The sequence below is a fragment of the Paroedura picta genome, chromosome 2 (genome assembly GCF_049243985.1).
Source record: "Paroedura picta isolate Pp20150507F chromosome 2, Ppicta_v3.0, whole genome shotgun sequence".
In the NCBI taxonomy this organism is placed as follows: domain Eukaryota; kingdom Metazoa; phylum Chordata; class Lepidosauria; order Squamata; family Gekkonidae; genus Paroedura; species Paroedura picta.
Window position 1 is genome coordinate 122817589 of NC_135370.1, and position 26674 is coordinate 122844262.

Below are 26674 nucleotides of genomic sequence, written 5' to 3' on the forward strand. Positions count from 1 at the left end.
TAATATTTCTTATTTTTCATTGTTGTAATTATGATGATGAAAAATAAAAGACTACATACAATTTTTCCACCTTCATATTTCGCTAAGGGGTAAGTGGGTGGAGAGTGGGCGGGGCCAGTATGGGTGAGGGGCCAATCGGAAGGCGCGAAGCCGGAAAGCGACAGGGAAAGTGACAGAGAAGCAGCAGGACACCGTGAGTAAAGAAGAAGGCCTTCCCCTTGGGTCGAGAAGCACACCCGGGGGCAGTGCTGCCTCTACGTGTCTGCTGGGTGGCCACAGTGGGGGAGGGGCCTTTCAAAGCCCCTTTGTGAGAACGTGCTTTGAATCTAGTAAAATAAATAAAAGAACATTGCTTGGCCCTTTCCTCTAAGAACTTATAGTGGTTTTATCCTCACAACAGTCCTGTGAAGTAAATTAGGCTGAGAGAGAGAAACTGGCCAAAGGTTAGACAGTGAGTTTTATGGCCAAGCAGGGGTTCGAATCCGGGCTTCCCTGGTCTTACTCTAATTACCACAGTTGCTTTACTGCAAAGAGATAATAAGTGATGTTTCTCCTTCTGTCAACGGAACAGGACCCAACTGAGGGCCTAACCAGATGTGATGCTTGGTGGTAGCTCAGAAGAGCTATATCTATCTGCTTATGATTGCTAGCATGGATGTCCTGTTGTTTCTCATTTTTAGAAGGAGGGGGAAAACTGTTACCAAGAGGGGGAGAGAAAAAAGGAAGTGTCATTCTTATACATGAAATAAAGAAGTATGGAAATTTTGAAAATCCAGCAATGATGAGAGACGGGGGGGGGGGGGGGAGAGAAGGGCTGCACATGGCTGCTTCCCTTGCTCCCTGAGTGGTTTCTTAGGATGGCCTGGTGAGGCAGGAAGGGAAAGAGGATGAAGGGAGGGTCATGGCAGCTGTGAAGGACCAACATTCTCACCTTTGCTGGGAACATTCTCTGCCTCTGCTGTCCTCTTCCTTGTCTTGCTCCTCCAGGATATGCAGTGAGATGTCTTGGGGGCAAGAGTGGGTATCCAGCCTTCTTTCCTTGCTTTTCAGTTTCCCCACTTTCTTCTTGCCAAACATCTCCTCTCCCTCCCCCACCCCCCTTGCCAAGCTTCAGGATTTTTCCTTCTATGCCAGGCAAGCAACAACCACTATGCTAATGGCTATAGTCAGGTATATGTGGCACTTCCCAGTTACCTGCAGTGCACAGGTGTAAAGCACCACAAGTCATTAAGGAAATGAAGTCATTAATTAGGCTAAGAGGTTGAAGCTGATTGGAAACTACCAAGGGAAGAAAGAAACCTTAAAGAAACCATGTTCCTGGGAAATTTCAGTAGCACCTTTTCATCCCTTACATGGACATGGCATTTTAACTGGGAAAAAAATAAGGTCTATTTTTTCAAAGACAAAAATGACATGAAATGCTGGAATGCAATTTAGGATAGATATGTCTACATTCTGTTTTAAAACTTAATAACTGGTGGCTAATGTAGAAGCAGCCCTGGTCACCATGAAAAGTGGATGAGCCATGTAGTGACAGCTAGACAATGCAAAGCAAGAAACCTTAGTAGGTCCTGGCTGTACAAGCCGGTTCCTGTGCCTAATTTGGAGTGAGTGAGTAGGTTTCCATACCCTTTGAAACTGGGCGGAAGAGAGACTGAAGAAAGGTTTGGTAGAAAATGCTTAGGAGTCCTTAGAAATATGAACTAGTGAATAAGATGGAATAGTTTTTTTTTTAAGGGCAGGTCCACACATAACAATTGCTGCAGAAAAACATCAATGCTGTACCAGAATTTCCTACAGAAAACTTGTAGCAGGTGGACATCATACAGGCATCATCTTACCCACACTTCTACAAAACTACAACAGGGGAGGAAAAGTAATGCACAGTTACTATGCAAAAGGGAAAAGTAATCCATAATGTTTACGTGTGCATGTCAGAGATTCTTGCCCCAATAAAGTTCCTAGATGTTTAACAATGTTGTGATCATGTATCTGAGACTTCAGCAGGGAGCATTATCATTTCCCACAATTATCATAATGCAAGGAGAGATCATATGCAATGTTCTTTACACTGAAATACACCCAAGGACTATGTTTCATAGTAACTTAGTAGAACCATCTTTACACCGCTCTGCAGGAGCGGTATAAATAAAAGGCTAAGGCCTGTGTCGGAGGGCTTGGTCCAGGATGGGGGGGGGGGCAATGATTGGCCCCTGGCCCCTGAACTGAAGCGCCAGAAGATTGGGCCCTCTGCTTGTCAGCCCACCTCCCGACCCGCCCACCCCCCAACCTGGCCTGCCTTCAGCTGCCAGCCGCCATTTTGCAGCTGACCGCTGACAAGGCAGGTAGGCAGCCGCCCGACCTACCCTGCCATGCAGCCCTTGGAGGGGGAGCCCTGCCCGCCCACTGGACCCTTCGCCTCCCCCCCCCAACCTCCTTACCCCATGGGCCGCTCCTCTCCACCACACTCTGCCGTCGCTTCGCTCCAGCGCTCCGCCACCTCTTGCCCACCCCGCCTTCTCCCCCGCGCAATCTTCCCAGCCGCACCCCCATCCCCCCTCACCTCCGCTGCTGCTTCCAAGCCCCCACCCACCCATACCCACCCACTCTTCTCAACCCCCCCACCTATCCACCCATTGCTACTGGACCCTCCCCCCATAGCACCTTCCCCCCCTCTGCCTCCCACCCCTGCCCCAGTCCCTTTCATGCCACCTACCTGACTCCCTTCCTGCCTTCCTTCCTCCCAGCATTCCCTTTGTCCTTCCTTCCTTCCTTCCTTCCTTCCTTCCTTCCTTCCTTCCTTCCTTCCTTCCTTCCCTCCTCAATTTCTCCCTTTCTCCTATCTGCCTCTTTCTCTCTCCCTGTTTCTCTCCCTCTTCCTTGCTCTCTTTCTGTCTTCCTCCATTTCTTTCTTTCTTTCTTTCTTTCTTTCTTTCTTTCTTTCTTTCTTTCTTTCTTTCTTTCTTTCTTTCTTTCTTTCTTTCTCTTTCTCTCTCTCTCTCTCTCTCTCTCTCTTTTTTTCCTTTCTTACTTCTTTCTGCCCATCCATCTACCCACCCCGCTACCACCCACTGTATTTTGGGTACAGCGGGCTTAATATCAAGTTTTATACTATAACTGTTCAATCCTCAGCTATTGCATTTGATACACAGATCCTTTTTTTCTGCCCAGGTATGAATAAGAGCAGGATATCCCAAGGCATGCTGCATTTTATTATGGGGCCACAGAGGGAGAACCGGCAATAGCTGCCTATTTGGCCAGTTCTTGGAAGGTCAGAAATGAGAGGAATTCTTTTTAAAGGATGCATCTCACTGGTAACTGTCACTGCTATAAAGACAGTGTTGGCAAGCTAGTTATTATGATAGCCACAGTCACTAATGTCACCAAGTGAAAAATGAATTGCTGGAAAAGATGGAGAGATAAACTATTAGGAGTCCTATGGGATGGTTAATGGGATGGTTAATTAACGGCACGAGATAGCTTGGCAGATATATGTTTGTGGACTTTGGCATGTTCATTTTTAATGTGAAAAAGCCCAGTTTTCTTTAACTATAAAAACAGTAAAAATAAAAGATGAATATATGTTTCTCATCCAAATCATATGGCTGCCACCATGTCTGGCCTGGGATATGGAAGGCCCTCTCATCTGTTGTGGAGGGGACATTAATGCCTTTTCTTTCCCTTGTTCCTTTCACAGCACTTCTCCGAGAGCTTTGATCACTTCTCAGAGAACATGGAGGATTTTTCCAATGAACTATTCAACAGCTTCTTTGATGACCCTATTCTGGCAGAAAAGAACCCGCTGCTGGACATGGATCTGGATCCTCCCACTCCTGGTATCCAAGCAGAACACAGCTATTCTCTCAGTGGAGATTCTGCTCCTCAGAGCCCCCTCATGCCTGTCAAGACGGAAGAGAATGCCAATGGTGAGCCCAAGGAAAAAGCTTGCTGGATAATACCTGACCTGAATGATCTTGCAGTGCTCTTAAAAGGGGGGAGGGAGGCTACTGACAGGAACAACATAGTCCAGTGGGTTGTTGCCCTTCAAAGCAGAAGACCTGCCTTGCAAACAGAAACAGCCCAGTCCTCTGATTTTAGTGGAATTCCAGTACATTTAAATGTGGCTCTAGGCAATTAATTTGATCAATTTTAACACTTTTTTATAAGTAACAGAACCAATGTTGTTCATCAAATTATCTAGTAGGGAATAAGGTAAAGGTAAAGGTATCCCCTGTGCAAGCACCGAGTCATGTCTGACTCTTGGGGTGACGCCCACCAGCGTTTTCTTGGCAGACTCAATACAGGGTGGTTTGCCATTCCCTTCCCCAGTCATTCCCGTTTTACTCCCAAGCAAGCTGGGTACTCATTTTACCAACCTCGGAAGGATGGAAGGCTGAGTCAACCTTGAGCCAGCTGCTGAGACAGAACTCCCAGCCTCATGGTCAGAGCTTCAGACAGCATGTCGGCTGCCTTACCACCTTGCGCCACAAGAGGGTCTCTAGTAGAGAATACAAATTCCTAATTAACCAAACCTGAGAAATCTTTAATCCCTTCTTCTCTCACACACATTTTATTCTGGTGTTCCTCTAAGGAGCTTGGGAGGAGGATACATTATTCTTTCCTCTTACATGTTATCCTCACAACAAACCTGTGAGGTCCCTTAGTCAAGGGCAGCTCTCAACTTTGCCCAGCAACATGAAGATGCAATATGGTGCAGTGGTCAGAGTGCTAAGCTAGGAGTGGGGAGATATAGGCTCAAATCACCATTTCAGGCCTTAGTATTGCATTTGCCTCATGTCCTGATCCAGTTGTTAGAATTGTTATGTTCTCAGAACTCAGTAGCCAGATGTATGGCAGGGAGCACACAGCACACAGAGAGAGGAGGGTGAAAACTCCCTGCAGCAATATTTTCCTAATCTGAAATGGTCACAGTAAGAAATTGTTTGTCCCACTGGGGAAATATCTGTGGGGCCCCTCCATATATTCAATTTTCCCCAATATGAAAACAGCACAGAAGGGAGGCTTAGACCCCTTCTCCCCACACACTATGGTTGAAGGCTGAATTGACCCCCCATATGGCTGGGAATTTAGTTTTGATAGTCTGAACGGGTTAAGAACAGGAGGTTATTTTAACATTAGTATGGGCTGGGAATTTGAACCTGGGTCTCTATGTTCCTTGTCCAACATTCTAACCACTGTACCATACTGAGTCATAGTTTGGGTTACATCTTTTTAAGTAATGTATTTTTTGTTACTAGTTTGAAGTAGTTGTGCGAAAATTAGGAAACTACAATTTTTCTGACTTGGCCAGGAGAAGGGTGTTTGCCCTGCCCTTGTGGGGGAGTCAGGCACCTGCAAGCCTGCCCAGTAGGGCATTTACTCAGGGGTTGGGGCCCTAAAGGTCATTCAAACCCTGGAAACACTTCACTTGTTCTCGTCACCAGAATATAAAAAGCTGGCAATGGAATAAATTTCAGCAAATCATAGCCTCTGGGGAGGGCGGTATATAAATAAATAAATGAACAAATAAATAAACAAATAAACAAACAAACTAGAAAGCCAGCTACAGTTTACTTTCTTTGATAGTATTTTTCTTTAGTTCCATGTTTATAAAGAATATTGGCAAAAAGGGTAAACTGAAATTGTCTTTCTCTTGTTGAACCATTTTGTTCCACAAAAACAGAGTTCAAAAATAAAAAATATAAGGAAAAATATACCAGACTTAACATTGACTCGGTTACTTAACCAGGGTCTCCAACAACAGACTAAACAGATTTTGGTTTCATGAGTCACAGTAAGAGTCACTAACCCATTGTTCAAAAGGGGGGAGAAATACTATCTTACAGTAATTCAATGTACTAACTAGCTGTTTCCATTCTGGGTTGTGTCCAATACACTGACATGTTACTAAAGATTGCTGTATTCGTTCATATTTTAAGTGCTGTTGCTTGCCCAAGTTTGTTCTTTTTCTATGGCTGGAAGTTTCCGGAACTCTCCACTTACACTGGGCAAACCAGGGGACTCTGAGCCTTATTAAGGAGAAAATTAATGGTGCTCAGAATTTTTTTGTAAAGATCTTTACACACTTTGAAAGTTAGCTGAATCAACATGTCCCTAAGCAAACCCTAAGCATTCAGTTAAACAGTCTGGCACAAAAATGTAGCTTTCTTCTTTTCACAACATTGCTGTTCAGTCTAGGTTTTCTAAAATATTTTATACATTAATAAATTATTATGTATTTCCTGGAACTAGCCAGGAACATCTTGTTTAGATCAGGCCACTTCCCAAATGCACGGTTTGGTTTTGTTTCTGCTGCTATACTGAGTGAGGTGATTGCTGAGTGAGGTGATTGCTGGGTGATTGCTGAGAGGATTAAAAAGGGCTGCTCCTCGCCAGAGGCGGAGCTCAGACAACTGGGACCACGTGGTGAGAGCTGCTGGGGAGAGCTGCTGCTGCTGACCAGTTGCACTGCCTAGAAGTTACAATGGACCTCCAGGACACTCGCCCCATCATCTGCAGTGAGTGTGACATGATTACCTTCCTTCCTGAAGACAAGATGGACTACATCTGCCCCAAGTGTAAGCTGGTAAGATTTTTGGAGGAAAGGATTAGGGGCTTACAAGAGAGGATTATTACTCTGACAGCAGTTAAGAAAGGGGAGAAGTTCATCGACAGGAGCTGTGCAACTCTGAATAAAGAGGATACAACCAATCCTGAAGAGGATAAGGTGATTGACCTCATTACGGAGCCTCTGCAGACAGTTAGGAAAAAGACTCAACGGCGTAGAGCGAGACGGTTCTCGGGGCCTTTGGAGCTCCAGAATAGATTTCAGGCCCTTGCAGAGGAGGTGCAAGTGTCAACGAGGGAAGAGGTCCCAAAACAAAGTCTAAGACAAAGTGAAGAGGCCACGGGGATAGAAGGAAATGTTGTTGAGAAGGAAAAAAAGGAGAGTACTGGTAATTGGAGACTCCCTACTAAGAGGAATGGATCGTCATGTGGCTGGGCCCAACCCCCTAACCTGAGAGGTGTGCTGCTTGCCAGGGGTGAAAATTAAAGACATTTCAGAACGGCTGCCCAAACTCCTCAAATCTACGGATCGCTACCCATTTGTGATGGTCCACGTGGGAACGAATGACATGTCCATGAATACCATTGCTCCTATTAAAACAGACTATCAAGATCTAGGGAGGAAGCTGAAGCAAATGGGGGCACAAGTGGTATTCTCTTCAATCTTGCCTGTCAAGGGAAGAGGAATGCGTCGGGAGAGGAAGATAATGGAGGTGAATCAGTGGCTGCGTAATTGGTGCCGGCAGGAGGGATTTGGTTTCTGGGATCATGGGATAGGCTTTCTTGAAGAAGGCCTACTAGCACCTGATGGACTGCACTTGTTGAAGTTGGGGAAGAATGTGTTTGGCAGGAACCTGGGGAGATTCATCAGAGCTTTAAACTGAAGCCACAAGGGGAAGGAGACGTTCAACATATGGAGTGTAAGGAAGGAGACCGATTGGGGGCAGCCCAACCAGGAAGGCCCGCTCATAGGGAACCAAAAGTTAAAGGATTCAGACACCTTTATACTAACACCCGAAGTATGGGCAATAAGAAAGAAGAGCTGGAACTTCTCATGCTGTTGGAAAGCTATGATCTAGTAGGCATCACAGAAACTTGGTGGAATGATTCTCATGACCTGAATGTAATACTGGATGGATATGAACTGTTCAGAAAAAACAGAATAGATCAAAGAGGTGGAGGAATGGCACTGTACGTGAGGAAAGGGTTTACCTGTCAGGAAATTCTAGTGAAGGAGAGTATATCTCCAGTGGAAAGCATCTGCGTGAAAATAAGCGAGGGGAAAACAAACAGTGTGGTGGTTGGTGTCTGCTACCGACCGCCTGACCAATGAAAGGATGTGGATGCTGCACTTTGTGAGCAGCTTGGGAAAATATCCAAGCAGCAGGACCTTGTAATCATGGGCGACTTCAATTTTCCATATGTGTGCTGGGAAACAAACTCTGCAAAGCGTCCTCAGTCATGCAACTTTCTGAACTGCCTGGCTGACAATTTCATTTATCAAATGGTAGATGAACCCCCAAGAGGTTCAGCCATACTGGACTTAATACTGACCAACAGGTAATCTGGATTTTCAGATAGTTTGGTGGATAGGGAATTGGTTAGAGAACCACACTCAAATAGCTGTTGTTAATAGTGTTTCATCAGACTGGAGGGAGGTGAGTAGCGGGGTACCTCAGGGCTTGGTGCTTGGTCCAGTACTTTTTAACATATTTATTAATGATCTAGATGAGGGGGTGGAGGGACTACTCACCAAGTTTGCAGATGATACCAAATTGGGAGGACTGGCAAATACTCTGGAAGATAGAGACAGAGTTCAATGAGATCTGAACACAATGGGAAAATGGGAAAATGAGAACATGATGCAATTTAATAAAGATAAGTGTAAAGTTCTGCATCTGGGTCAGAAAAATGAAAAGCATGCCTACTGGATGGGGGATACGCTTCTAGGTAACACTGTGTGTGAACGAGACCTTGGGGTACTTGTGGATTGTAAACTAAACATGAGCAGGAAGTGTGATGCAGCAGTAAAAAAGGCAAATGCCATTTTGGGCTGTATCAACAGAGGCATCACATCAAAATCGCAAGATGTCATAGTCCCATTGTATACGGCACTGGTCAGATCACACCTGGAGTACTATGTGCAGTTCTGGAGGCTTCACTTCAAGAAGGACGTGGATAAAATTGAAAGGGTACAGAGGAGAGCGACGAAGATGATCTGGGTCTATACATGGAGAACAGCAAGAAGTAAAATAATGAAATGACAGATTTCCCTTGAGCTTCAGGCTTGGTTTCAGAACTTAGACAGTACGAGTTACTCATGTGGATGACTTTTTGGACAATGATAATGGATTCCTGTTGGTTCTGCTAGACCTTTCTGCAGCCTGTAATACTGTTGATCATCTACATCTTTAGAGACATCTGGTAAAGAGTTGGGCTTATAAGGATATCACTCTGGTAGCCTCAATTCTTCTGTTGGGTTGAGGTTCAGAATTTAATTATTGCAGATGCTGACACTACAACTTGGGTTCTACCCTATGGTGTTCTGTCGACTTTTGTCTATTCCAGAATGTTGGCCATTTGAATTAGATTGTCTGAAACTTTGGGGTTGAGTATCAGTTGCTTCATTGTCATCGCAGCTTGTAGGATTGTACATTCTATGGAATGGATATGAGGCCGTAGGGTTGTGCGTTCCCGCACACTTCAGCCACTTCGGCAATCACTGAAGCCCGAATTGTCCAACACTGCGGCGCGGAGGAGAGGGGCAGTGTGTGCCAGCCAGCGCCCGCACACATATGCAGAGGACTCCTAACTAACTCCTTACTCCCTCCCTCCTGATCTTCATAAAATACTGGAAGATTCACCACTGGATGAATTATGGGCAGTTCCCCCCCTCCCCCATTTCATTAATTGAAGTATTGTTTTCTTTTTTAAATTTATTTCTGAGGTTGTATTATTTACTAGAGGCCAAGCCATTGCACTCAGGAATATAACAAGCCCTAGATTAGTGGGATGGAGTATAAGAACTCTGCAGATGGCCTCTCCCTCCCTCCAAGGACCTGGAAAGGCTACTGTTATGGAACTCACAGGTAGGGGCAGCTGTCATGCAGTAGGGATCTGCAACCTCCGAGCCTTGGAGGGAAGTGGAAGGAAGAGGGGATGGTTGGGGTGGGGGATGGAAAGCAATTGGCTGTCCGCTGGACAGACAGGAAAGCCAGCTGTAGGACGAGGCACTCAGGGGCGGGACAGCCACTAAATGGGTGTTAAGTGCTGAGTGGCACTTAAGCCATGAGACATGCTCCTTCTCCAAGGCCTTACCAGAAATATATTATGTGGAACATAATTTGCATACATTCTTAACCTCCATATGCCTCTGTTTTCCAGAGGGAAAGGTGGGATATAAATACTGGGGGGGGGGGGACTTGAAAGGTCTTGCCCCTGAGAACGAGAAATATTCAGTAAGCCCTCTAAAGCAGTGGTCCCCAACCTTTTTCAGGCTGGGGACCGGCGTCCGCAAGGACGGCGATTGCCCGGTCGCGTATGCCGGGCATACGTGGCTGCGCATGCACGCATGCTCCATGTGCGGCAGAAAACGCGCACGAGTGGCACTTGCCGCACATGCACGTTTTCGGCCACGCATGACGCATGCAAGCAAATGCGGCCCGGCCGTGCATGCACATTGCACGTGCGCGACCCTGCTTCCCTCTCCCCCCCTCCCACAGTAAGAAGCTTGCCGAGCCGCAAGCTTGTGGCCTGGTAAGTTTCTTACTGCGGGGGGGCGGGTGGGGAGAGGGAGCTGCAGCCTGGTGCCAGGGCCTTCGCAGCCCGGCACCAGGCCGTGGTCCGGTGGTTGGGGACCACCGCTCTAAAGGCTGAGGCTTCACCAGGCACTACCCTACATGCTCCCACACATATTTTTGTAGCTTAAGGCTAGAAATTTGCTTGAGTTCTGCAGGGAGAAAAGCAGCCAATAAAAGTTTTAAATAAAATAGACTTTAAAAATAAATCAAAGCTGAGATTCTCAGGAAGATGAATTCTATAACTCATATCAATTTTGCATAGGGTTGCCAACTCTGGGTAGGAAAATACCTGAAGAGGGTTTGGGGAGGGGCTAAATCTCCGCAGGGTAAAATGCATGAGGTCCACTCTCCAAAGCAGTTATTGATTTCAGGGCACTTGATTTGGAGAGCAATTGTAATTGCAGGAGATTTCCAGGTGCCACCTAGAGTTTGGTAATTGTAATATTGTGCCCGCCTGGAATCAATGGATATGGACAAGCTCTAACTACAGATTGAAACATGTAATATTTTTTATTATAATGCTTATATTGTTATCTTCCTGAGAAAGAAGTTAAGCCAAAACATCCATTTCAGAGAAATGGGGCTAATAAAAGTGACAGTTTACCTATTTTTTCCTCTGGCAGGCAGCAGCTGAGCAGCCCTGTATAGGGTTGCAGGTTGTGGGAGAACAGAACTCAGAGCCTTTCCTGGCACTTAGGGCGGGGGTAGACAACAAGGAAGCCATTGCCCACAGCCAGGCACAAGTGGTAGGCTTCAGTGGCTTTCCTTCTTACCAGCTGATCTCTCCGCAGGAGATGGGGGAACAGTCATTTCAGGGTCTATTTTTAAAACAATTCATTTCAGGATAATTCATGATGGCAGGATATTTTCAGAGCTATCCCAGCAGAGGATCCTGTAATTTGTGGGGCCATGTGGGTGTCCTAGTGGTTGATGGACAACAGTTGGCCTGAAAAAAGCAGTGACACAGATTTAGAGTATACAAGAGAAGACCTTTCTTTTAGTAAAAGCAGGGAGAAGACATTCCCTGCTGCAGCCAGAGATTATTCATGCTTTGTGACATAAAACATCAAGAAGGGAAAGACAGATAAACTATCCTTTTCGTTGGTGATGCATCTGGAACAGTACAGTCAGAACTGGTCTATCAAAAACAGCTCATCAAGTGGTAAAGCTATTCTGGACCATATCATTTAAGATAACATGTTCAGGGATTTAATTCTCTCCTGTCTATAGATAAGGAAAGGGGTAGGTACTTACCAGAGTCACCTCCAGGGCCATGTCAGGTATGTTTTTGAAAGACTGTAGTTTTATTATCCATCATGAAGTCTTCATTTAGATACAAGTTGGGAGCATTGTATTCAGCCTGACATAGGAGAGGCTCCAGAGCAGAATGAAAATTCCTGCTTATCTCCTTTCCCTGTGATTTTCTCTACTCAGTACAAAATCCCCTAAACACTACCCATCCCAGTCTAAGATATTGCAAAAGCTGTTGGTCAAAAAGTTGTGGGCCATTTTTCAGCAGCTGGAAAGCCAGATGCACAGCAGTCATAATTCTTAGTAAATATGCAGTGTGATTAGCTGAATGTGAGTTTAGTTGCATTCTTTTTGCTGGAATGCATTTCTTTAGAAAAGAGGTAGATGTTTCTGATCCTGGCCTAAAATGAATGAGGGGAGGATTTGCAAAATAAAGGAACGCAAGTTCTTTTGCATGCTTGTGATTAAGAGGGAAAATCTTGCAAATCAAGATCAGAAAAGAAGACAGTGCATTTAATAGCTTTCTCTGCCCATTAATTTCTCTTCCATCCCTTGTGCAGTTTTGGAAAATCAATTGGCTTTTCACTGTAGAGTCTGTAGATCGTAAGTCCAGAATTTTACTTCACATACACATTTCAAATTTCTGACTATTATATATACAAAGTATCCAAGGAAGATTGCTCAAGCCAATTTTCTTGGCGACCAGAGCATAGTAAGGTACAGCAGTTCCACCATTATAGCTCTATAGCTCATCTCTGATGAGCCTGTGGAGAGAGGGTGCATCTATTCCAAAAGCCATTTTTAGGATCAAACTAGATGTGATGGAAATCATAGATCTCCAAATATCTTTTAAAGATGTATTATAGCCATGTGGGTTGCTGATTTGAATTGGAGTTCAGCAGGGAGGGGAAAGAAAAGGGCATTTTAATCTTTCTATCACTGTTTGTTTTCACTAAAGGGGCAACACTACCATTGGACTCCTTAAAGAAAAAGAGGGACCTGCCTTTTGTCTATTTTCTTTAAATTGTATGTGCTCCTTAGATTCTCCTAGATGGAAATGTCTGGTGATGGACTAATCCAGTACTTTGATTGCAGAGGTGCCACTGCTGCATCCTTCTCGCTTAGTCAGGGAAACTGAGGCAGAACTTGTGGTAGCCTATAGGTATCAACAATGGCAGCAAAAGCATGCATTTGTCTCTTCATGGTAGTTGTGTAAATCCTCATGGAAAGACATTAAGTTCAGAGTTGGTAACTGTAAAGTGATACAAACTGTAACAAAAAAAAATCCCAATTTTATATGCTGATGGATACTAGATTGGCTGAGGTTAAGACTGAAAGAGATCTTGTGGTTACAGTGCAAAGCTCAATGAAAATGTTGATTCAGTGTGCACCAGCAATGAAAAAGGCAAACTCCATAGCAGGGATTATTAGGAAAGGGATTGAGAATAAAACAGCCAATATTGTAATGCCTGGTATAGAGTCATGGTGCATCTGCATGTGGGATACTGCGTATAGTACAGACCACCCTATTTTTTAAAAGGATAAAAAGACCTGAGGGAAGTCCAGGAAAGTGCAATCAAAGTGATCAAGGAATTGAAGCACCTCTTCTATGAGGAAAGGCTGAAGAGTCTGAAACTTCTTCATTTTGAAAAGAGACTACAAAGGGGGGACTTGATAAAGGTTTATAAAATTAGGCAGGCATGGAGAAAGTGCATAGAGGGAGCTTGTTCTCCCTTCCTCCCAAAATACTAGGACTCAGGGGCACCTACTGAAGATGAGCATTGTGTACTGTATGACCAAAAGGAAATATTTCTTTATTCAATGAGTAATAAAATTGAGTTCACTGCCAGTGAATGTAGTGGCGATCATGCATGTAGATGACTCTAAAATGGGCTTAGATGGATTCATGGAGAATAGATCCATCAAAAGCCCTGATGACTGAGGGGAACACCATATTCAGAGTTAGAAAATTTCTGAATACCATAACCAGGAGGCAACCTCAGGAGATCTGATCCAGCAGGTGAGAGCCACCAAGAGCCCCCAGACAAAAATTCCGTCTCCCCCATATGACCCTGATCCAGACCAAATTACTTGTTAGCATACATCTATAATAATGAAAGGATCCACATATCTATCTGACTTTCCATTTGTGGCAGGCATAACTTATCAGAAAATAAAATTAGGAAAGTCAAAATTGGGCTACCAACTTCAGGATGATGATGGGAATTCCTGGGCTAAAAATGAAAGGAACTGAATTATCTTGGCCCAGATTATCTCCAGACCCTCAATGTATTTGCAATGGAAACTAAGGTTGTGCAGTGGTTAAATTGTCAGATTAGGATCTGGGAAACCCAGGTTCAAATCCCCACTCATGCTATGGAAGCTTGCTGGGTGGTCATGTGCCCGTCCCTCCCTCTCAGTCTTACCTACCTCACTGGGTTTTTATGAGGGTAAAATAAAGGAGAGCAGAATGATGGAAGTTGCTTTGGGTCCCCCTTGGGTGGTAAAGGCAGAGTATAAAATAAATAAATCTATAAACTCTAACTTCTGTTTCTCATTTGTTATCACTGCAGTAGATTAACATTTATTATCATGCATGTTAAGGGTGGAAGAGGAGGGGAAGCATCCTTTTACTACTTTAATAGATTATGGGAGAATATTAACTCTCCCCCCTTCTGTCTATAATATTAACAGAGGTTTGCTTCTGCAATGGTCCCCAACCCCCAGTCCAGGGACTGGGATCGGTCCATGGATTAGTCAGTACCGGGCTGCAGCTCCTCCTCGTCCTCCTCCCCAGCTGCTGCCTCGGGGGCTGCCCTGCCACTCTGCCGCCGGCTCAGCTTTGGTGCTCTCCAGCAGCTGCCATGGCTGGGGCTCCCCCTCGGCGTGACACTGCACAGCTGCTGCTGGCAGCGCCCCCCAGCAGGTGACAGGAAGCCAGGGGCGCTGGCGGGAAAGCAAATGGAGCAGAGGCTCAGGTGGCGGCAGCAACGTCCCTCGGCAAAAGGCTACCCCCCCCCGGGCCTCAGTAAAATTGTCAAGCATTGACCGGTCCCGGTGATAAAAAGGTTGGGAACCACTGTTCTATAGTACTACTAAATACATTTTAAGTTGTCAACCAGGATGAGTGAGGTGAAATTAATATTAATACTGAAAAATAAAGGAAGGGCATAAAGAGAAGAATTACAAGCTGGAATAGGGGTGGTTTTTCCTACTGCTGTTTTTGCTCCCCTGTAAGGCTGCCCTGGTGTACAAGAGTTGAGTGGCATGAAAAGGAAAACAAAACCATAGATAGGATTGCCATATTTTGAAAACCAAGTGTCATAAACTGAACATATGAGTTTAATTTCATGAGGGGTACTGGATTGTTCCCACAACTGCCACTTATTTCCTCCCTGCATCTCCCTGTCAAGCCAATATCAAGTATCAGAACCAGCTGAAAAAAAGGAATGAGTGGGGTCCAGTCTTTTGAAATTGACCATGGGCAAAGAGAACCCCTATTTGAATGTCATATTTATGCTTAAATGGCATCTTTCCCTTATTTTACTCTTTTTATGTAATTAGGGGCCAAGCCTGTTGCATTCAGGAATACAACGGGCACTAAATTGGGAGGGTAAGGTGGAAGAACTCTGAGGACGGCCTCCCCCCAGGACCCCCAGGAAAGGCTGCAGGCAGCTGTTATGGAACTCACTGGCAGGGGCAGCTCTCATGCAGCAGGGATCTGCAGCCTCCAAGCCTCAGAGGGAAGTGGAAGGAGGAGGGGGTGGTCAGGGGTGGGGACGGAAGGCGATTGGCTGGCTGCCGGACAGACTGGCAAGCCAGTTGGAGGAGGAGGCACTCAGGGGCGGGACAGCTGCCCTGAGTTGGTGTTAAATGCTGAGTGGCACTTAAGCCATGAGACTGCTCTTCCTTCTAGGCCTTACCAGAAATCTTAAGCGGAACAGATAATTCGGGCAGACCTGGATTTAAAGAGAGAAGGGTGGCACTCCTGTACCTCATATGCCTCTCAGTCAGTAACAGGAGCAGAGTTCTTTATTTACTGGGTTATGAGAAGTGATCCACTGCTGTTCTGTTAGGGTCTTGCGTTTAATTATATTCTTGTGGAGCCCAAGACATCTCAGAGAGCCAGTTTGGTGTAGTGGTTAGGAGTGCGGACTTCTAATCTGGCATGCCGGGTTCTATTCTGCACTCCCCCACATGCAGCCAGCTGGGTGACCTTGGGCTCGCCACAGCGCTGATAAAACTGTTCTAACCAAGCAGTTATATCAGGGCTCTCTCAGCCTTACCTACCTCACAGGGTGTCTGTTGTGGGGAGAAGAAAGGAAAGGCGACTGTAAGCCGCTTTGAGCCTCCTTCGGTGAGAGAAAAGAGGCATACAAGAACCAACTCTCTTCTTCTTCTTCTTCTTCTTCTTCTTCTTCTTCTTCTTCTTCTTCTTCTTCTTCTTCTTCTACAAAGTGTACTTATTATTAGCCCAAAGGAGAAAGTGTGTGTGTGTGTGGGGGGGGGAGGACATGGAAACCTCCACGTTATGTGATTTGCCTATACCTGGCACTCTTCTAATTTATGGTAGCCTCCCATAGATTAATTTAATACTTGACGGCTGCATCTTGCTGAAACTCTGCTGCTTGATATATAGTGACAGAAAGGAGGAGGATCCTGAAATTGCATATACCAGCAAATTCCTCCCCTGGGCAGAGCTGGGAGTCTTTGTTCTTCCTGCCTGCTGATAGATGAAGCAATGGACCAAGAAAAAAAGGGAGGACACCTATATAGGGAATCACAAAAGGTAACCCAAAATAAAGGTATCCTGATGCATTTCAAGATCATTCTCTTAATCAGGGTAACTGCTATATGTTATAGATGTACAAGAAAACAAGTTGCTTTTTCCTCAAGGAATCTGCAAGTTTACTTGCACAGCAAATATTAATTACTCTTGAGGCTTTTCATTGAAATATATCATGTGTACATTTTTGAGTACCATTTGTGAATTTTTTCACTCATTCCCACTCGCTTTGGTGGGGGCAGGGGGATGCCACTGCCGGCTCCATGGCTCCGCGGAGCCCACAGGGGCGTGCGGTGTCCCTACAGGGACACCGTAGGTCGGGGCGGGGTGGGCCAAAAGGCCCGTGCTGACAATTATTACCGTGCTGGCAATTATTGTCGTGCTGGCAATTATGCGCAGTGCCGGCCCGCCGCAACCCCTGCTGGCAATTATGCACAGCGCCGGCCCACCGCCACCCCTGCAGCATCCAGGAAGCCTCGGAAGTACCCGCGTTTCTATAACACGGGCCTTCCGTGGCCCTGGGCTGGGCTGGGCCCTGGATGGCGGTGAAATCAGCATAATCAGGGATTTTCCTGGAAGCCCTGTCGCCGCCACTTCGGACATTGTGGCCCGTGCATAATGGGTCAGAGTCAAGATGCATATGTAACTGAGCTATAAATCTACCATTCCAAATCACATTGCATTCTACTGTTCATTACATTACATTCTACCTATATGTAACGTTATTGCTGGTCTCTGGATATTAGGGAGACATCCAGATTCCAGCTCCATATGTTAGAAGGCGTTCGCAGAGTAGAGAGGGGAAGCTCTCCTATCATAGGCACCCCACAGTGCTGTTTGACTTTGATGTGATTCTTTTCTCAGACTTGGAAACGGGTATGTGGTCCCTCCAGCATAAGCTGTGTTCGATCATGGTGAAGCAGGAGCAGCACATGGCAACGGAACTTCCTGAGACGCAGCTGGCAACTAACTCCATGCCCATGTTGAATCTTAACTCCCTGGAGAGGTTGCCAGCCTCTGAAGAGGTGAGTTTATTGCTTCCAAAATGTCTGTTCTAGTCAAAGGATTAAAATTCTAAATTCTGATGCTGTCTGTGGTTCTGTTGGGTTCTTCATTCCAAATTCCTAGGGGCCCTTTTGGGGTAGTAGAAGAGAAATGCCTACCTCAGTAGCTAACAGCACAAACAGAATAGAAGACATTACACAACCAGATGGAGTACAGAAATATTTGAAAACTGTGCTTAAAACTGGTACATCACACGGGACGTATGATAATCAGCTGATTGCTGGTTGCCCATAGGAGTAGCATGATGGGCACCAGCAGCGCAGTCTAAAATGGAGACTGTTAAGCAAAACTCCTGCATGAGTTTGAGAAACACCTCTCCTGTGGTTCCAGGTACAGCCCTGCAGCACTCAGTCAGGGAGGGGAAGAAGCTGCCATCCTGACAGCCCTGAGGGGAAGCCTCTGAAATTCCACTCTGAAAGTGAATGGTCTCAATTATTACCAGTTTTCCTATTGTCTAAAAGAAAACATGGTCTGTGAATTATCTCTCAACCATTTCATCCTTCACTAGTAGTTCTTTTCTTCAGGGCTGATGGTTCTACTTACTTGCTTTGTTTCTCCATTCTGCTGGTTACCTTTCAAGGGTGCTTCTTCAGACATAAATCTGTGGGAAGGCAGAGGGAGCCAAAATTGACATGAGATAGAAACACCTGTGCTCCCATCCAAGCTCTGCCTGGGCTTTGGCATCCTGTAACCTCTTCTCTTGGAAGCCAGTGGAGCCACTGAGCAGTAATCTTGAAATACAGCCAGTTATGTGGAACCTAGATTACGAGAGAGTGCTCTAGTGTGCATTACACCTAGTTTTGTGGATTAGTTTTCTGGAAACAAAGGAAGACTGTCAAGTGGAGGCAAAGAACCAAATAATAGGCTCCCCTTTAGAACATCCTGAATGCTACCAGGTATCCTTTCTCTTTTATAGTGTTTTTGCATGTATATGTATTATTATTACATGCGTTTAGGTAAAAGTATGTAGAGCGTTGCCACCACAGCTGATGCTAGAGGTCAGCAAGGGTGGGCAGTTCCCAGAGACCCAGAAAGGACCCATCGAGTCAAACGTTCCATCATTCCCACTTCATGCAGAACACTTTGTAAGGAAGCATTAAATCCCTCTTTCACACCTTTTCCAGCCTCTGCTCTGAAGCATGAGATGCCCCTGAATAGATACCCTTGAGATATAGTTAAGCCTACTCTGGGTTATCTTCCATAAATTTATGGTAGACATGAAACCAACCAGCTACTTAAGCCAGACATGGACACAAACTCCATTCTTGTTTACACAGCTTGAATTAATTGTGTCCACAAATGGAGTTCCACAGGGAGTGTGTATTTAACAGTCACAGCATGTTTCCTCCCCAAGCTGTGTTTACAATCTGAGGTGGTGTGAAATGTATCTGTGTATTGTTAAAAAAAAAGGGGGGGGAAGCCCTCCAAACTCCCTTGTTTTTGGTGAATGGGAGGAAGGGCAGGCTGGTAAGAAACAATCATGTTGGGGCAGCTGGGAATGAAGTGCTCTTCATGTTAATGTTTAATCTCATTTGATTAGAAACGGCTGTTGGTTTGGAAGGACCAGAGATTTCTGTGGACGGAAGGGATTCCCATTTGCAGAGCAGGACTTTCCTGCTTCTCCTTCCTGCTGTAGCTAAAATTGCTTCCCAAATACTGTTCCTAGGGGAAAGAGAACCTCCCAGGATCAGTTTTGGGATAGAGTTAGAGGTTTACAGTGAGGTGGGATTGCCTTCCATTTCCATTCGGGGAAGTCCCTCTGCTGGACCCAGGCAGTTGAATGACTTTGCAGAAAATCTGATGAACTATCGAAGGAGTTATGCATCTCCAAAACCTGTACAAATACTTCCAGCTACAACTGCAACAAATCAAAGAAAAGGCCATTCCGCACAATGTTGCTGAAGTCTTACCATTGTGTAATGCTATTTTTTTAACATTACGCATGACGTCATACATAATCTGCAACATTCCTGCAACACTCCTGCAAAAATCGCTTTGTTGCAGCGCTTTTCGGGGAATCCACAAAAGTGGATTCCCCCAAAAGTAGATTCTCCCAAAAAAAAACAGCTAGACTCTTGAGAACAACCTGCAACACATCTGAAAAAGACATGTGCGTTCTCAATATGGCGGTAGCAAGCATGTCCCTCCCTAAGCTCTTGCACGCGAGCTTCTGGCGTCGCAATCGCCATTTCCCCCCCCCCCCCTTAAACCAGCAAAAGCAATTAATAAGCGATGCTTGTTTGGCTGAAATCCCTCCACAAGCAATTGTCAGTAAAGTTTCCGAGCACAATATAGCCCCCTGTTCGACACTGCCCGTAATTTTGGCCAGAGGTTGCACCGGGGGGGGGATTTTTTTTCCCTAACTTTAAGCGCATGTAAACGATTAAACGCCAGCTCCTACGCCAGCGAAAAAGGTCTTTCTGATACATCAAATGAACAAATATGTGTTGCTACAGGTGTTTTCGGGTTTTTAAAAAACAGTTTTTAAAGGGAAGCACAAACACAACAGTTAACTGACTGTTCTGTTTGATTGACAGCCAGAAGCGGGAGGAAGCACGGAAAAATATCGCCTCCTTTGTTGCGATTTCGGCAAGACCGGAAACTTGTGCGTTACGAGAACAGCGCCAGTGCGTTGCCGAGACCTGCCGCTATTGATTGCAGTGCTTTTCAATAGCGCTCAGATGCCCATTGTGTGGAATGGCCCAAAGAGTCTCCCCTTGAATCTGAAGTGAAGCCTTAAATATCTTTAATGGATTTTTTTTAGTGACTGGAGAGAAAAAGATACAATGACAAAAGATATAATGCTGTTTGTGCAAATGACTCTGATAGCACACCTGCATGATGTTCACTCTCCTTTGGTAGTATGTCCCGGTCTATGATTACATCTTCCTTGGAGACAAAGATTTTCAGAGTATTGTTTGCCAAAGAGCTTTTGGTGTACAAAATGACACAAAAGGAACAGAGCAGAAAAGGCAGAGTGATAAGCTAGAACGATAGAGGCTATAGTTGCAAGGCAGATGGCGCTCCTTAAAGGTTAATTCTAGGCCAACGCTGGTTTGCAGCTTCTGCCCTCTAGCATACACCTGGGAGGGGCCATAGCTCAATGGCAGAGCACAAGTTTTGAGTGTACGATCATAAACGAGTGCTAGCAGGGTCCAGCCCCAATAAATGGAAGGCGGACAGTGTCCAAAGCAGAAACAGCAACAGGCAGGCAAGGGAATAGCCTTGAGGCACAGGAGGACAGCCCCCTGACTTCTCTTGACAAATTTTCCAGACTGAGGAAGTGTGAGAAAGTAATTTATGAGTGGCATACAGGGAACAGAGGCATGATATTGGTTCTCTGGGAGGGGACCCAGGACTGATTCCCAGGAGGGTTTGCCTGTGGCATGTTTTATTACCAGCAGCTTCCTGCATTTTCTCTTCTGAACTGCAGTCCTGATTGTGCTGGAAGGAGTGCTTGAACTGTAGGTTTTCTATTTGGAGCCCACATTGCCTTTCAGTCCCTGTCCCTCATACCCTACTCCTGGATGAGTTAATAGCACTTGTTGCATGCATGAAATGTATGATGAAATGTACTCTCACTCAAAACACTTTTGCTTGATGAAACCTGATTAGTCTTAACATCTCCCTATATTGTTTATCCTGCCAGTTAAGAACTTCCCATCAAGGGCTGCTCTCTGTGCCTCCACCTTCAGAGGTGAAGCAGATGGCAACTAGAGACAGGCCATTTTCTGTGGTGGCACCATGCCTTCAGAGGAACCCCCCCCCCCCCCCCCACACACACACCAAGGCTTTCCTGGTGTCTATTTTACTTTTTTTAGACACCAGGCTAAATTGTATCTTTTTAAAACCAGGCTTTTAATTAGGCGAATTATTTTACCAGCTTTTAAACAGTCTCTGTTGTATAACCAATGGTTTGTGTTTTCATACTGTGGGTATACATTGCAAGCCTCAAGCAGGATGCTGAAGAGGCAACATAGAAATATTCTATATAAGTAAATAATAAAGATGCCACTTGATTGCTGTTTCACTTATCACTCCCAGAAAAGGGGAAATTAAATCTACTGCTACCTGTGTAATCAGTGGTACAAAATTTCATTAGAACAACAAAATGAAGTTTGGATTGGGATGAGACCTAAGAGGAGGATGGAAATTATACCCATATCTGTTCAGCCACATTGTTTCAGAATTAACCTCTTTGTGTTTGGCCCAGGAACACAAATCAGCCAAAATGGCAAAATACAATGCAAATATTTGGAAGCAATAGGAAAGTACATTGCATGACTAAGGAAACAGTTACTCTGCCACAAAATCATAACCGATCTGCCTTCAAAAATCAAACTACTTCACAACTGTATTATTTTTCAGGCTTCCATAGAAATGGCTCCTCAGCCTGTAATCAAAGCAGAACCCAGAGAGGTGAACCAGTTTCTGAATGTACCGACAGGTAAGGAAATAGACTCAAACAGTTTTCACTGACTCTCTAGTTTCTTATTCCTCACTATCAAAGAATGGTCCCTGCCACAAGATCCTCCTTCCAGCCCATTTCCAGAAACATTTGAACAAGCGGTATAAATTTCACACATACAGATAACTGATATTGCTGTGCGCAGTCAGAGGGACAAGTGTATCTTGGATATGCATCCTTGTGAATGGTTGGCTTTTCAGTTTGATCCCAAATTCACACAAGGGTAGCCTAAGGAAATAAACCCTTTCCCACCCACTCCTATGAGATGCTGGCTTACTTTTTATGCAGAGCCTGTGTGTATTCAGGGCAATGACCAATGCAAACAGCTACCAAAGTGACAAGGCTTTTAAATATATTTAGGCAGTGACAGGAATATCCAGGATACAACAATACCAAATACTGCAGAGCCCACATTAAGATGCAAATATTCTAACTGTACCTTCACTCTCTTACACCCAGATACTGTGCTATGTATATCACACCAGGATGGGAGGATATAAAGATAGACTGGGAAAATAAAACAGGTGGCTATAGATGCAAGTTCCAGGAAGAAGACCCAAATCAGGGTATCAGAATATCTGTGCAGATAATAATTTCAAAAGTAAGGGCTAAGATCTGCACAATATTGCAGCCAATGAGGGGTTAGGCTACTGCACAAATAACGGTTTGGAATGGAACAGAAGGATTCTCTTTCAGGATAATTCTAGTAGAGATTCAGAGGGGAAGAGAAGCAAGGAGGTATGTAATGTGTGCCACAAACAGGATTTGTTCAAGACAGTCATAAATTTGCCAGGCAGGTATTCTGGTTTGAGTAATAGGGCCTGGGTTTTGTATTCCAAAACAAAAGAAGAAGAAGAGTTGGTTCTTATATGCCGCTTTTCCCTACCTGAAGGAGGTTCAAAGCGGCTTCCCATTCCTCTCCCCACAACAGACACCCTGTGGGGTGGGTGAGGCTGAAAGAGCCCTGATATTCCTGCTCGGTCAGAACAGTTTTATCAGTGCCGTGGCGAGCCCAAGGTCACCCAGCTGGTTGCATGTGGGGGAGCACAGAATATAACCCAGCATTCCAGATTAGTAGTCCGCACTCCTAACCACTACACCAAACTGGCTCCCAGGAGTAAAAAGGTTTTTACTCTCTCTCTCCTGGTTTGGAATGCAAGGAGGGGATTAGGTGAGTTTACAGGTATGCCATGGTTGGTGCAGTTCTCACGATTATGTGCGAGAACAATCTGCTCCTAGCTCTGTGGGTGACTTTCAATTGCTTAAGCTTCAGATAGTGGACAAGCTACTAAGAATGTACAGCTCAATGTGCTTCAACGTGATAGTAGCTAGCCAGGTCAAGTTTATTGAATGGGTTTGGGAGGTAATACATGCCTCTCTATTAGAGAGTGTTATTCCATCTTCTTTGAAAGAAACAGTCTTCTGATCCCCCCCACCTCTTCAGAAGAAGATTCTGCTGGACTCAAGCAACCTAAGAACAACATTCTATTCTTGAGCAACATACTCAAGTGGGTAGAGGCTATACGGTTTCAGGCAACCTTGGAGGAAACAGAGGATCTGTATCTATATCAGGATTCAGGCCTGAGTTTTGGATAGAAACAGCCTTGGTCATCCTGATAGATGATGATTTTGGGAAGAGTGACAGGGCAATGTGTGCCTGTCGATTCTTCTGGACCTCTCATTTTCTTTTAGTACCACTGACCATAGCAGTACTCTGGGATGTTGGAGATCGAATTTATTAGGACTCGGTGGTGGTCCTGTGGAACCAGGCTATGGCATTTATGGTATAGGGTCTCACAAGGCTCAATCTTGTACCCCTATGCTGTTTAATTTGGACATGGTGCTGCTAAGAGAGATCATCTGGAGATTTAGACTGAGGTATCACCAATATACAGATGACATTCAGCTCTGTTTCTCCTTAAATTGGGTTGGTCTGTGGATATCTTGAACAAATGCCTGGAGCAAATAATAGAATGGGTGAAGCTTGATCCAGACAAAACTGAGATGCTTTGGTCAATGACAAAGCAGCTTGAGAACTCATGAATCATCAATGGGTGGATGTTGAGGCTTTGGTCAGGAGCCTGCACTTTCACGGATGAATTTGGTTGAGCCACACAAGGACCTTTTTGGAAGCAATTCCAGATTATGGAAAGTGCATGTAGCCCACTCTTACAGGCCTTCCAGCATCAGTTGAAACTTATTTCAGAAGGCCTTAAAAGAGTGTGATCATGTTTATGTGCTGGTGCTTTTATTGATGTTATAGCTATTGTTGTTGTTAGGTGCGAAGTCGTGTCCGACCCATCGCGACCCCATGATCCTCCAGGCCTTCCTGTCCTCTACCATTCCCCGGAGTCCATTTAAGTTTGCACCGACTGCTTCAGTGACTCCATCCAGCCACCTCATTCTCTGTCGTCCCCTTCTTCTTTTGCCCTCGATCGCTCCCAGCATTAGGCTCTTCTCCAGGGAGTCCTTCCTTCTCATGAGGTGGCCAAAGTATTTGAGTTTCATCTTCAGGATCTGGCCTTCTAAGGAGCAGTCAAGGCTGATCTCCTCTAGGACTGACCAGTTTGTTTGCCTCGCAGTCCAAGGGACTCGCAAGAGTCTTCTCCAGCACCAGAGTTCAAAAGCCTCAATTCTTTGACGCTCAGCCTTCCTTATGGTCCAACTTTCGCAGCCATACATTGCAACTGGGAATACCATAGCCTTGACTAAACGCACTTTTGTCAGCAGGGTGATGTCTCTGCTTTTTAGGATGCTGTCTAGATTTGCCATAGCTTTCCTCCCTAGGAGCAAGCGTCTTTTAATTTCTTTGCTGCAGTCCCCATCTGCAGTGATCTTGGAGCCCAGGAAAATAAAATCTGTTACTATCTCCATTTCTTCCCCATCTATTTGCCAGGAATTGAGAGGGCCGGATGCCATGATCTTTGTTTTCTTGATGTTGAGTTTCAAGCCAACTTTTGCACTCTCCTCCTTCACCCGCATCAACAGGCTCTTTAGTTCCTCTTCACTTTATAGCTATATGTTGTTCTATTGCTGTAAAATAATTTGGGAGTAATTTGTTCTTACAGAAAGGCAGCCTAGAAGTTTAATAGATAGATGCCATCTGCCCCTTATGTCATAATGACCAATGAGATCGTATAACTTAATTGATGGGGTAGGATATCCAGTTTCCTAATGAGAAAAAGCAGCTTGTTTCACCTGAGCTGTTATCTGGGGTCAGTCACGACAGGGATTAAACTTTTCTTATCACCTTTCAGCCTGTGATGATCTTCATCTTTGTGAAGCTCTGATGTGGCTTCAAACAAATGTGACCAGCCATTTATGGCAATTCTCATTGGTAGCAGTGGTAAATCATATCACAATAACTTGGTTGTGTGTATTCACCCTGAGATTGCAGGGTGCAGATCAGGCACTGAAATGTGTCCCCCTGGGGACACAGAAAGCTGCAGAACATAAAGCTCCACAGCACTACACCGCCGGCGGCATGGGATGGTTGCTGCCAGGTAAAATCAGCCTGGGAGAATGTTCCACCAGTCCTGTACCAGAGCTGAAAAGGCCCTGACTCTGGTTGAGGCCTGCTTTACTTCTCTAGGGCCAGGAATCTTCTGCAAGTTTTGTGTGCCGGAACATAAACTCCTTTGAGGGACATTTGGGGAAAATATTCCATTTGTGACCTCTCTATTTCCTTTCCTGTACATTCCACTATCTTCTGTCCTTTGTTGTTTCATTCAGGCAAACAAGCTAAAGTGTTTGTAGTCCTGATTTGGAAGGATAAGTGTGAACCGTACTTGGCTGATTCAGATGCAGCAACAAATTGTGGCTGGCTGAAACAAGGAAGTAACTAATTCATTTGCAGTCAGCAAAAGAGGAAGGAGGAAATGCTGGCCCTGAAGATCCTCCAGGTTAATTGTTGTGTTTGTAGCCCTGTCAAAGGCTGCACATTGGTGGAAAGATCTTTTGTTGTGTTTGGGGTTCTTGTGGGGTTTTGCCTAGTTCCGTTTTAGTTCAGTTGCTTGTATAATTGTGCTGGGGGTCACAATAAAGAACTGAAATGAACTCCCAGTGTCCTGGACTGTTTCTGCACTAGAGGCTCCATGCTGGACGGCAGGCTAGAGTTTGAGCTGGGGCAGATTGATCTGCCTCTTCCTGCTCCCACACCAGGGAGCATTTGGCCCAGTGCTCCTTGTCCGCCCTGGATTTGCACTCCTGCATGGATGCTGTTGCAGTGAAGTTCCCAGTGCAGAAACAGTCCCAGGTCTCTGAACACACAGATCAAACACTAATTCTGCATATCTTCAAGTTCACTGAAAAGCATGTTAAAATTAAGAAGGCTGAATGCGGAAGTATCATGTTAGAACCCAAGCTTGATTTCCTTAAATGATGGTTCTTACTGTGCTTATAATGTTGCCAGCTAGTCAGAGGGAAACGTTCTTTTAATAGAGATTTAATGAGTGAAAATAAGCAGTTGTCAAGGCACAAAGTTAAATAACATTGCCTGATCACTGTTTGCAGGTCAAGTAGATATTAACAGGATAGCTGGAAGAACCAGTTTTAAAGTTGGCAGTCCTAGATGTGAGCACCTTGCAAACTTCATCCGGAATTTGCTTGAGTCCTAAAGATGACAAAATTCCAAACAATCTCCAAAAGTCTGCCTGATTCCTGCAAGTCTGATGTAGAACCAAACAGACAATTTTTAACTTCTTAAATCAACAATGCTGTAGGAAATGTTTGTGGGGA

At 45.0% G+C, this 26674-nt stretch overlaps 1 protein-coding gene across 2 annotated transcripts in view; it reads left to right on the forward strand.

Annotated features, from left to right (window-relative positions):
- CREB3L1 (cAMP responsive element binding protein 3 like 1) overlaps positions 1–26674 on the forward strand; it is a 113220-nt gene that overhangs the window by 65173 nt on the left and 21373 nt on the right. For both annotated transcript variants that reach the window (XM_077322314.1, XM_077322313.1), the window contains exons 2-4: positions 3698–3926; positions 17269–17429; positions 21838–21916. In XM_077322314.1, the coding sequence (XP_077178429.1) occupies positions 3698–3926; positions 17269–17429; positions 21838–21916 (469 nt within the window). The remainder of the gene's footprint in view (positions 1–3697; positions 3927–17268; positions 17430–21837; positions 21917–26674) is intronic.